This window comes from Leptosomus discolor, chromosome 15 (genome assembly GCF_034619465.1).
Source record: "Leptosomus discolor isolate bLepDis1 chromosome 15, bLepDis1.hap2, whole genome shotgun sequence".
NCBI classification, from domain to species: Eukaryota; Metazoa; Chordata; class Aves; order Leptosomiformes; family Leptosomidae; genus Leptosomus; species Leptosomus discolor.
Window position 1 is genome coordinate 2,360,169 of NC_141405.1, and position 12,019 is coordinate 2,372,187.

Below are 12,019 nucleotides of genomic sequence, written 5' to 3' on the forward strand. Positions count from 1 at the left end.
CGTGGCAGGAGGATTGGGAAGATAGGAGGATTGAGGTGAGGTTTGTGCTGACCATGCTTTAAAAATATTAAAATTCTGGAAGGCCTTTGTAAGTAAAAATTTACAGATCAGGTATATCGTTTTGTGTACATAGCGCGACCACTCAGGTGTATTGTTGCGGGGAGGATAAATCAAACTGCAGTTTGGCTAATAGACCAGCTTGTCTCTTTTAGAGAATTTCTTGCAATTCTTAGGTTGCAGTTGAGATACAGTTATTAGTGGTTGATTATAAGGTGAAGTATAACAGGAAACACAGTCATGCCAATTAAATTATTGCAGCCTGCAATGAAATAGAAAGTAAAATGCATTCGCTATGGATGTACATTACCCTATATGTATTTGCTACTTCAGTGGTAATATATGGTTCTGCACTGATGTATTTTTCACCCGTCCCATTTGCCCTCAGCTCATTACAGCCCTTCTATCTTGGGAGTACTTTGTGTTCCAAATTATAGCAGAATCTCAAAAAAAAAATGTACTTTTAAAATCCATTTAATTTATCTGCTGCAAAGTAGTTCTGGTATGCTTCCTTGCCTTGCAGTGAAGATGCCTCTTTTCTGCCCAAAGTTATGCTAAGCCAGAGCCCAGCGTGATTAATATTCGATCCTCCAGCCTGTTATATCAGATTACTTTTAGAAGCAATGTATTTGCGGAGATGGGTAATCCCCATATCCTCATGAAACACGCACATTTATTTATAGGCTTAGGAAACAGAAAACGCTAGATTTTGCCAGAGTTGTAATTTGGGGATAGGTCGTGTGTTGTACACTGTGCCGGGCAGAGGTTAGGGCTGGTTTTGAGCAGACCAACAATAATGAAGACACCTGATGTAGAAACACTCTTAAATGCTTATAAGATGCAATTGCTGAAAAACAATGTGCTGGATGCATGCTGTACATGTGAGTTTAGTTCAGTCTTTGCCATAACATGTGTAACTTACTGGTGGCTTCTCCAGCCCTCAGAAGTTCAGTCGTGCCAAAATAGTGCTAAGAAAATCAACCTGCCATCCAAAACTATATTTTATGTAGGTGTTACTTACAATATTTCTGGAATTCTGGACATAAATTTACAAGAATTTTCATACTTTGGTGTCAAATATTTATTGTAGGAGCTACATTTTTCAAAGAGGTAGTGAGCTAACTAATTTCCTTTCCCTCCTTTGGGGACTATAAAAAGAATTTCAAAGGCATACTTGTTCTTGAGAACAAGTCGAAATTGTTCTAAAATTGAAAAGCCTAAACTTAGTGTGTGATGCAAAAGCAGAAACTGGATAGTAGAAGGTCTTGTCTATATTAGGGACTTAAAAAAGGTATTTGCTGATGTTGATCATATTACAAGTACTTGGCTTCTGAAAATATCCTCTGCAATCAGCAGGCTATTTACTGTAGGTCTTTGTTCTTCAGATGTACAAACTGAACCAGTGCTAACAGCAGCATGATTTCTCCTTAGGTCTTTATTAGATTGTCTCTTGTTTTAGCGGGTTGTTCTAAAGCACCTCCACATTTGGGTGCAGTTAAGTGTGCCTGAGTTAAAGGCCATCGTTCAGCAGCAGCTTGGTTGTCGGTGCCTTGCGTAGGGTGGGCCTGAGCTACGTTGCCAGATTTGTTTGGGAGTTTGTGTGTGTGTGTTTATGGCAGTGAATAGCAAAAGATGGTCACAGTTCTTGGATTAACCTGTTTTCAGATTTTTCTTAAGACTTTTGTCTCTTCTCAAGTAACTAAGTATTGTTAAATTTCAGTTAAAAGCAGAATTATTTTTTTTTAAATGGTGTAATTCTGGTGATGGCTTCATAAATCATTGGTTGGCTGTTGCCTTGAATATGGTACTATCATACTGCTGAGGAAAGAAATTTTTAATTAAGAATTCCTGTAAGAGGAGATAACAATTTTTAAATACTTGTGTTACTTGGTAATGACAGTGTTTCACCATAGGAACAGCTATGTGGGGTCAGACAGATCTGCTTGCTTTAGTGTCCAGGCCACGGCAGGAGATAGGAACAGATGCGCAGAGAAGAGAAAAAGAGATTTTTGTCTTTGCAAGGGCAAAGTGAGGAAACATCTAAGCCACAATGAATACGATCTGATTATGGTAATAGGGTGCACACTATTATTTAATGAATGTTTCTTTTCAGTGTTGCCACTAATTCCCATTGTGAATATCATGTTGCTTGTCTGTCTGAAATGTACTGCACCTAAAACTGTCTGTCTTCTAGATGCTTGTGTACGGGGTTTGAGCAGACATTTTAATGTGATCTGATGAAGTGCTAAGCATCTAGGGGTGGATGCAGAAAGATCTCAAAACAATACAATTTTTAAAGGAGATGGTTTTGTTACATCACTCATGAAGGCGCTCTCTACCTCAAAGAGGAGACAGAATCCATACTGATTTATGAAGAATTAATAGAGTTTTCATGCAGCTTTCTGTGATGAAGATGTCCTGTTGTTGCTGAAAAACAGCATGGGTTCGTTTTTTCCCTTTTGTTGGTATACGTTAATTTTTTTTCCTTAAAAATAAAACCACCCCAAACAAAACCAAAAAACCCAACCCAACAACAATACAAGAATGAGAGAGGGAGGAGTGGAAGAGAAGCCATAGTGCTTGGCAGCAGTTCTGAGGAGGTTCAGTGAGCGTTCACCAGTGCAGTCCAATAGCTACTCATTTACTTTGCATCATTTGTACAGGCAAGCACGTTTTGTTGGCTCCAAAAGTGGGTACTTGTTAATGTTTCTCAGGGAAGGTGAGTTTTCTAGGTCTTTGAACTTGAGGGAAGAAAATGCTCTCCTCCCCATCCTTTCTCTGCCCTCTCTCCACCTCTGCTCACTTCCGGAAGTCTCTAAAAAGCAAACTAAAAACATCATGGGGAATACTTTAAGTGGTGAGGGTGTTGGGTTTTTTTTTTTTCCTTCAACAAATTTGCCTTGTGTAAAACACCTTCCCTCACACTCCCGTCCTTTCCCTTCCACGTATCAGGCTCGGGGGATGCCCCTCCTGCAGGTGGAAAGTCTGGTTCCTTTTAGCTCTTTCCATCTCTTAAATTCAAAAAAAGTAATGTCTAGAGTAGAAGTGGTGTAAGTGAAGAGATTGGGAAATAAAACTGTCATTACTTTGGGTAAAGTGGTGATGTACGTGTGTATCATGTAACTGGCGGAAGAAACAGGATCTGTCCCATGGCCCCTTTGGGGCCTGCTGCCCTCCTTGTCTTCGGTTAAAAAAGGGAAAACCCCAAAAATTCAAGATCCTCACGAGAAACTGTCTTACCCCAGACCCTACATGGCACAACCAGCTGAAGATCCAGTAATTAAGAACAGAAAATGTTTTAAAGAAACACCTCTCGAGTTGGCATGATTTCTTTTCAATCGTGTCTTATTTATGAAAAACCACTAAATGTTTTTTCCCGTAACTCAGGCAAAGACTTTACAGTTATATTAGGGAGCAAGAATTCTTTCATTTAGGCACACTAAGGACACTGCTAGCATCTGAAAAGAAACCAGTTTTGTACACAGACCTTGGGCAAAAACCTGGCTTGAGGAACTTTGCGTAAGGATCCCAGGCCCAGTACAGATAATGTATGCCTCCTGGGGGGTTAACTCCTTCGGGGGCTTCAGACATCTACTAATGAGCTCTTTAGTGTTATTAAATAATGTAGATATGTTAAACCGTGGAATATTGCATCTGTTCTACTTGCTTCGTTCTCAGAAGGATGCTCCTGGCCGCAGCATGGACATATTTTAAACCCAGAATACGCTGATCAGTGGTTTGAGAAAATTTGATTTTTTTTTTTTTTTTTTACTTCACTTCACATTTTAAACCCGAAAGCCACACAAACAGCTAATATTATTCCAGAATTGAATGCTACAGCTTTAAGATAAGGTGCCGGCGCGCTCTCGGCGCACACACAGCCGGCTCCTCCCGTTCGCTTTTATTTTCTCACGCTGAAAATAACCCACCATATTCATGATAAGAGCATTTTTTTTTTTCTTTCCTTCTCCCCCTCCCTCTCCGAAATCCACCAAAACTGAAGAAAAATCCAAGTGACTGTTCTTAGCAGCTGTGTGGCCCGGAGTTCAGTGGGGAAGCGGCTTCCTGCCGTCCCTATTCATCACCTGCTTCAAAGGCAGGCTGGCTGCTCCAGTGTGCAGGCCAGGTAGGGTGCCATTGTGCGCAGGCGGGGAGGATTAGTATCAAAGCTGCGGCAACCAGGCCCTTGGTCTCGGGCTGCCATTCAGTCTAGCGGGGAGAGGCTAAGACTGGCCAAGGTCACAGCATCCAGTGTGGTGCGGACTGGGAAAGGATCCTGAGAATAGAGGGCTTCTTATGGAATCATGGCGCAAGCTTGCAGCACAGCAGGTGCCCTTCTGGAACACATACATCTGTTTATATTGGGATAGCGTAGCTGACAACGGGATAATAGAGCTTTGTTTTTTATAATTTTCTTTCTTTTTTTTATCAAAAAAAAAAGACAACTGTATGTACGGCAGCGTTGAGGAATATCGAAGGAAGAGCTTTCGCTTTGGAAATCATAAAGAAATCTTTAAAAAGATTTAATTGCTGGGGTGTGGGGGGGTTGTGTGTGTATACTTAAGCGAAGGGGAGAGCAGGCTGCCTATTAACCATTTAGGATCCTCAGCCCTGCCGATGAGCAGCAGCAGGATACGGGGGGGACCGTACACAGAATGCGACAATGCAAATTTTTTTTTTTTTTGTACGCTCCGACATTTGTACCAACAAATTGGTTAAGGATGCGCTGGATTTGCTCGGTTGTCTCCATTGTTGGAATTGTCTGGAGGAATTCTGTCACGCTAATGGTGGCTTTTTGAAAGGTGAGGTAATAGTGACGTAAAAATAAAATTGCCAACTTGATGAAATTAAGGGGAAAATTAAGCTGTAGACGAGTTGTCATGACGACAAGGATGTTCTATTGATGAACTGTACTCCTCCCTGTCCAATCAGATAGTGGAGCTGAAGCTGGAGCATGAACAGGAGAAGACGCACCTATTCCAGCAGCACAACGCAGAGAAGGACTGCCTGGTCCGAGACCATGAACGGGAAATCGAGAAACTGGAAAAACAGCTTCGCGCTGCCATGGCAGAGCACGAGAGTAAAACTCAAGAATGCAGGAAACGAGACGGACAGGTAATGATCAATAATGTTTGAAAGGCGTACGCTTATTAGAAAATGCTAATAATTAGTGTTTCCTGTTTGCCAGCATTGTTGGTGAGGCACGCTGTGTGAGCATTTGCGAAACTGGCACATAAACGTGATTTCGTTTTTCTTTTTTCTTTTTTTTTTTTCCGCTTGCCCCCCTCCCTTCCCACTGCTGAATAGGGCTTTAACTGCAAAAACCACAGGTAGCCAGATTAAAAATCCCATGGTGCGCTATAACTCGGCCTATTTATAATCTTGTCTCATTTTCTTTCATGATGGATTTGTTTAAGAAAAAAAGGTATCTGTTCTTCCCCCCCCAGCCCTCACACTCACCCCTCCTTTTCTCCTTCCTGGGCAAATCCATATGAATTGTATGTGCTTCATTCGTGTGCTTTTTGTTTTAAATCTCTGCAGGTAACTCACAAATGGCTTTATTTCATTTTGTTCGTGTCTCTTTGTCTCAGTTTTGTATTCTAGATTTGCATTGTGTGTTTGGCTACGTATGTCGGATATTTGATGAGATGATGTGGGTTTGGGGTTGCTTACCATCGTGTTTATTTTCCTACACACACACGCACCCCTCCCATCCTCCATCTCTGTGGTCACTGTTGGAAGCCATTTGGCAGAATAACCCCCAGCTGGGGTAGCATTTGACTCTTCAAACTTCTGGATGAAATGCACACTGTCAGCATGGAAAATGATCTTTGAGTTTTCAGTTCAAAAAACATCTTATTGCATTTTTTCAATATATTTTGTGAGGATGGCATGGTGTATTTTCCTAAGAGCCTATATTAAAAAGGCCTATAATGGCAGTATTTAAAAACTCAAGGTGATTTTGTAGTTTAAAGAGCATTCAGAAAATAATCTTTACTAATCAGCATTAGAATTACTTATCGTGCATGGATTATTTTATACCAGAACTGGACATTTTGGTAAGGCATCTTTAACGACACGTTTTCCGCGCACCACCGCCTTCACTATGAGGTGTAAGACTCTGACATTGAGGCATTTTCACTTTACTTCCCTGTAGGACTAGTAGTCTGGGTCTTTTACGGGCAACTATAACGTAGCTAAGGGAAATTGAATATTTAATTTTTAAATTAGGTTTTTTTTTACCTCTGGACGACTCGGACTCTATCGAAATCTGGCTTAAGTCAGTCTCTTGGAAAATGAACGGCTTGTTGGGGGAGGATGAGGGATATATTGCAGAACCAGGACTTATTTCTTCATTTCCACCATTATGGTTTTCCAAGGAAAACAAGAGGTACTTTTGTGAGAATGCTTGGGAAGAGGAGGTTCAGGTGGCTCCTGAAAAATTAAACCTTGCCGTTTATTCTCCACTTTATTGTCAGAGTGAACAAAGACTTAAATTGTTACCGGGATTGGGTTTTTATCTTTGCATTTTTTTCTTTGGCCCAAGATAGGTGCATCTTAACTATTTGCAAGTGCCTTTTCAAAGTTGTATCGTCCTCTCACCTGCGTTCCTGGTGGTGTGTTTGCGTACAAAGGCAGAGCTGTAGCACTCAGGTTAAAAAACAGTTTCAGAATTATATAGAATTGTTCTGTCTACACACCAGCGTTTGTTGCAATTACTGTATTGCTCTGTGTAACACTGAATACAAAGGTAAAGGGACTATCTTAAGCAAATTCAGAGAATCTGGGAGGTATCTTGTTCTGTTGTGGGTCATTTCTGGCAAAGATTGGAGCCCAAAGTTCGGTTGTGCTTTCTCTTTGCAATGGGATATATAGTTCTACTACAGGTGCTATGTAGAAAGCTGGAGATCATCGCAGCTATTAGGAAAATCTGAACAGTCTGAATAGCAAAAACTTTGGCCTTTTTTACAGGGCTTGTCTTTGTAGTTTGAATATCCCTGTACAGTCATTTGAACATTGCTGCCATGAGAATGACATGTAAATCAGGGAAGAAAGTGCAGTTGCCTTTGACTAGAAGAGCTGTTGTTTATTCAGATTCTGGTAAGAATCTATCAGCTTTCAAGGGCGCATGTTTTTTTCCATTTTGGAAAAGAAATCGTTCTTCGTTCCTTCCTCTGGTCTTTGTAGTAGAATTCGCTTTTGTCTTTGCGGTGAGCTCAACAGACAATACTGGTGTTTCTTACGGAATTATGGCACGTATTTTTAAGAAATTTTTTAAAAATTTTTCCATATGTTTACTACAATGCGTGTTTTGGGCATCTGATGTGACTAATGGCCAATGTCCTTTATGACACATTTGGCAGTCTTTTACCAGAGATATCCCAGAGATTTAATGAGTTCATGTTGACATAGCTTTTTAAAAACCTGCTAAATTTGAACCTTGTTTGACAGCAGTAATTTTTAGGACTGCTTTATATTACAATGAAGGTGCCATGAAACAGGAGAAGAGGCCATTTTGCTTCGCTAAATGAAAAGTAGATTTGCTGGGTGTTTCAAAAAATTTAAATAATAATTAGTGTTAATCACATATGAGTAGCTTGCTTTGAATGACCTATCTGTTCAACATTTGGTGAATGGTGTGAAAGCACCGTTATTAAAGGTATTCACTGTATTCTCTCTTAAATCCTTTTCCATATGAAAGAGCAGCAAATGTTTAAAATACATGTTTCTTACTATATGTATATATGACAGCTGTGACTGCAGAACAACTGATTATTTTGTTACTGAAAAGATTAATTTATTTTTTTCTTGCATATCCAAGGTCTCTACTTTCACATAGGTCTTCAGCTACTGTGAATGATAGTATAGAAAATGGTTAGATTATAATCAAATACGAATGCATTTATTAATGCTTTAATCATAACTAAAGTATAAAAATAAAGCTTTTAGTGCATCGCTGGATTTTAATTAAATATAAAATAATGTTACTGCTTCTTTGAAATATGAGTTTAATGTATTTCCAGGGAAGGAACTTGATTTAAGTGGATCATCTTTTGTATGCCTGATGAATTTCTGGATAACAATCGCATTCCACTTCAGCTCTCGGATTTATCCATTTCTGGGAGGCTTGCTTTGGTTTTTTTCACCTAGGGTTGTAATGCTTGGGGAGGAGTAAATTGCCATGTAGGTCAATAAAAGTCAAAGCAGTACAATGGCTTTTATACCATGCTGTGTTCTTGTAGTCTTTTAAATCCTATACCCTTTCTATGAACTGTCATAATATTGTTATTCTTTCTATAGTAGCTAGTAATACAGGATTTTTTTTTAAAGGGGAGTTTTGAATCGCTACTTCTTAATTTAGATTTTTTTTGTATTATCTGGATTTTCTTTAGGAACATTTTTAAGCTACAGTTTGGTTGGTCATTCATTCCCCACCTCCCTGAGTAACTTTATACATTAGTTCACGAAACGGGGAACTCCTTGGATGATAAGAGAGCTTCCTTTTGTTTTAACAAAAACAGCCTTGCTCCACAATCAGCGATTTTTCTGAAGCAAGACTTCTGATTACAGAGAATAATACATCTAGTTTGCTTCTGCGAAATAAGGTAGCAGGGTTAGGAAATGTTAACAGCCCCGATGGGCTGCGGTGGCTGTGGTGCCAGCTGTGCCCTTATATTTTCCCTTTATCCTGCGAATGTCATTCTCTCCCCATGTGCCCTCAACCAGCTCAAAGGTTTTCATGTTCCAGCTGCTGTACAGAGCTGGATCATTTTCGTGCTTGTTCTTTGACCATTGACCTTCGGGCAAGAAGAAGAAAAAACCGTACCCCTGTAACTTCAAATGTAGCACTTTGCACTAACGTGAGAGGAAAAAAGTTTCCATGAGGAAACGGAATTCTCTTTCCAGGTTCTGGTATGAGATAATTGGCAAGTCCACTGTTTTCATTCATTCATAATTGGGTCAAGAGTAGCTTGAACGCTGAGGCACATTTTGCCGGTGTTTGACACTGATGTCAGCGGTATTTAATTTTAACATATAGTGTTTATGCTCTCAAAAATGAGGCTGCTTTACAAGAAGATCACTGGTGTTTGGGGGTGCCTGAGGTGTCTCAATAAAGTATGATTGGTTGGGAAAGAAAAACTTTGAGCAGTTCTGAAGTCGTGCGAACACACACATTGAGAATGGAGGCTGTTACCAACAAAAAGCAGGCTGGAGGTGGTGACAAGAGTTAATCAGGTATTTTCCCGTGGCCGAAGTGCCCGTTTCCTTTTCCTTTCTTGCCTTTTGCCCTTCCCGTAATACCCTTGGCCTTTACTACCCAGGTTTGCTTTTCCTTCTCAGAAATCAGCAGCTCCTTCCCTGGTGCCCAGTGCATCCTTTCACTTCTTTTCTGGCTTCAACTCTTTGAAAATTTGCTCCTTTGCACCTGTAAACAGTGATTTTTCTGCAACTGTTGCTTTGTACCTGGTTTTGTCTGAATTAATTCTGAGCTGTTTGACCCTTTTAACATTTAAAAAAAAAAAAAAAGCCAGTAACAATCATTATTTTCATTCCCACAAATCCTTGGTATGTGTTTATGGTTCTGTATAGATAATTACTATATTGGCAAAGCAGAAGAGGTTTATCTTGCCTCCATATATGTAGTCAGTCTGAAGTGGTACTGTGCTGATGTGTTTGTCTATGGAGAGCTTTATCAACTGTTTACAAGAGAAAAATATGAAAAACCTGAATAGAAATATTATGTACATGTACTTGTTTAATGATAATTAAATACCCCAACACATTCATAATTTCTGTCTGTAAATATTGAAGAGCAGTAACTCTTCAGTACTGTACTAATACAGATGGATTTCAGGAGCATTTGTTTCACAATAGGAGACTTTCTTAAACTTTGATCTGAAAGAACCTATTGTTTCTGTACAGATAAATCACTGATCGACTCTTCAGCCTCATGTAATTGTTTTAGTATCTCCAAACACCAGTTTCCACAGGGTTATTCTTCTAGTATCAGTGGAAGCAGTTTGCTTTGATCGTGTCTGGAGGGTACCGATAGATGTAGCCTGTGAAACGTTCAGATGTTGATGGTGCTACTGAAGTCACTTCTGTATACAGTTTTGAGTAAATAAATTCTATGACTCATTCTTTTTTTTGATGACTTTTGCCTTTCTTAACAGAAGATGTCTTTGGCATGGGAAGGCATTGTTTGCTATGCAGGCTTTCACTGCAGACAATCTAAATCATGGAGTTGCAATCTAAATATTTGTTTGTTATATTTTACTTGGAGAGTAGCTGTTGGGCTGACAGTCGGAATTCTGTAGACAGACAGCAGTTCTCTTTTAGCCTTTCCTAAACAAAAGCTTTTGGCTATATTGCAGAATGTTTAATTTACTACCAATCAACCCAGGATAATGAACGTGATTGTTGATGTAAAATATTTAAAGTACCAAATATTTGTTGCAGCACTTGTGTGGTTTCCCTTGGTTGTTATTCATAGTCGGGTGACTCAGGGTTGGAGTGGATCCTGTTGATGGGGAATATCTACTAAAATCAAGGATCTGATGACAGATCCTATAGAGATGTTCAAACTGGGCTCTAAACTAATAGTGTAGCTGTGAAGCTAAGAGTTGAGTGAAATGGCCAAACGCACCAGTTTCCTGGGGACATTCTCAAATGCTGTCCAACATTGGACTCTGGTAATCAACACAGCTAGTTTCAGCTGTACTTGAGTAGATGCAGAGGAGCTGTGGGGAAGCAGCATAGAAATAATCTTTGAGGTTAGAGGAAAAAATGAGCTGTGGCTTTAAAACTGAACCACAAGTTCAGGCTCAGGGTTCCCTCCATCAGGCACCCCCATCAAGGCGAGGGTCTGGGCCTCCTGTGCTCCTTCCCTGCTCGGATGAAGTCACCTCGCCGTGTTTCTTGTTTTGCGTCAAGCACTCTGCTTCTGGTCCCCACGTCTAAGCTGCTGCTTCTGTTTGAGATGCCTTTCAAAAGACTGTTGAACGAGCTATAAACATCTGCCACTTCCTCACTTAATGGAACCATCGAAGTGTTCCCGTGCTGTACTGGGTGATCATATATGATCTCTTCCACGTTTTGCTTTCACTCTCACTTTTTACAATGGGACTGAAATTAAGTAGTGAGGAGCTCAGTGCAGGGGTGTGACTTGACTTGCTCTTCTGTCCTTTTATACTTCAGGCTCTTCAGCATTCAAAATATTTACTAAAGACATTTTTTTGAAGCCATACATAGTGATGCATAAATTATCTGCTGATTAAAAATGTGAAGTTAGCTTAGAGAACTGACATTTTGTGCTGTCTACAGTGTATGTAAAAGAGAAAGCAGTTGCTATAGAAACTAGCTCATCACATAATATGAACTCTGATTCTGAGATGGAGTTCTTTTCTGCAAAAAGGGGTTTCTGTTTATATAATATGAAATTGAATATATATATATGGTAGTTGTTATTGCATTGTAATCACCATTATATTATTTTTTAATTTAATTTTAATTATTGGCAGCTGAAAAGGTAGAGTATGTAATTTCACTTGTGTAGGGGCAGGGTGTATATCATATGGCAGTAATTTTATTTTATACCAATACTACTTGTTTAGGAAAAAGTGATTATTTCATGCATAGATGTTAATAAATACAGAGTAATTTCTCTAAGAAAATATGAGATCAGTCTTTCTCATCAGCAGGGAAAAGGATCTTTATGCCATTTTTTAACTCACACACTAGGTGTGGCTTTGCACTTGGGATTTGTGATGGTTACAATGAATGGTTTACACTCATAGACAATAAGCTATACATAGTGTGAAATTATTTTTAAAATTAAAGTTAAAGGAATACTGAAGTAATAAATGATCAAGTACGTTAGTAAACACCAAACAGGTGGTAGTAACTGCAGCATTTGAGATGGTGTAACCTAATTTCTAATCAGAGAGGCAAAAATACTGCC

At 39.5% G+C, this 12,019-nt stretch overlaps 1 protein-coding gene across 1 annotated transcript in view; it reads left to right on the top strand.

Moving 5' to 3' along the window:
• The window catches only part of CEP112 (centrosomal protein 112), a 172,969-nt gene that overhangs the window by 78,950 nt on the left and 82,000 nt on the right, over positions 1-12,019 (top strand). Inside the window, exon 19 of the mRNA XM_086473829.1 lies at positions 4,990-5,172. Coding sequence (XP_086329955.1) covers positions 4,990-5,172 — 183 coding nt within the window. The remainder of the gene's footprint in view (positions 1-4,989; positions 5,173-12,019) is intronic.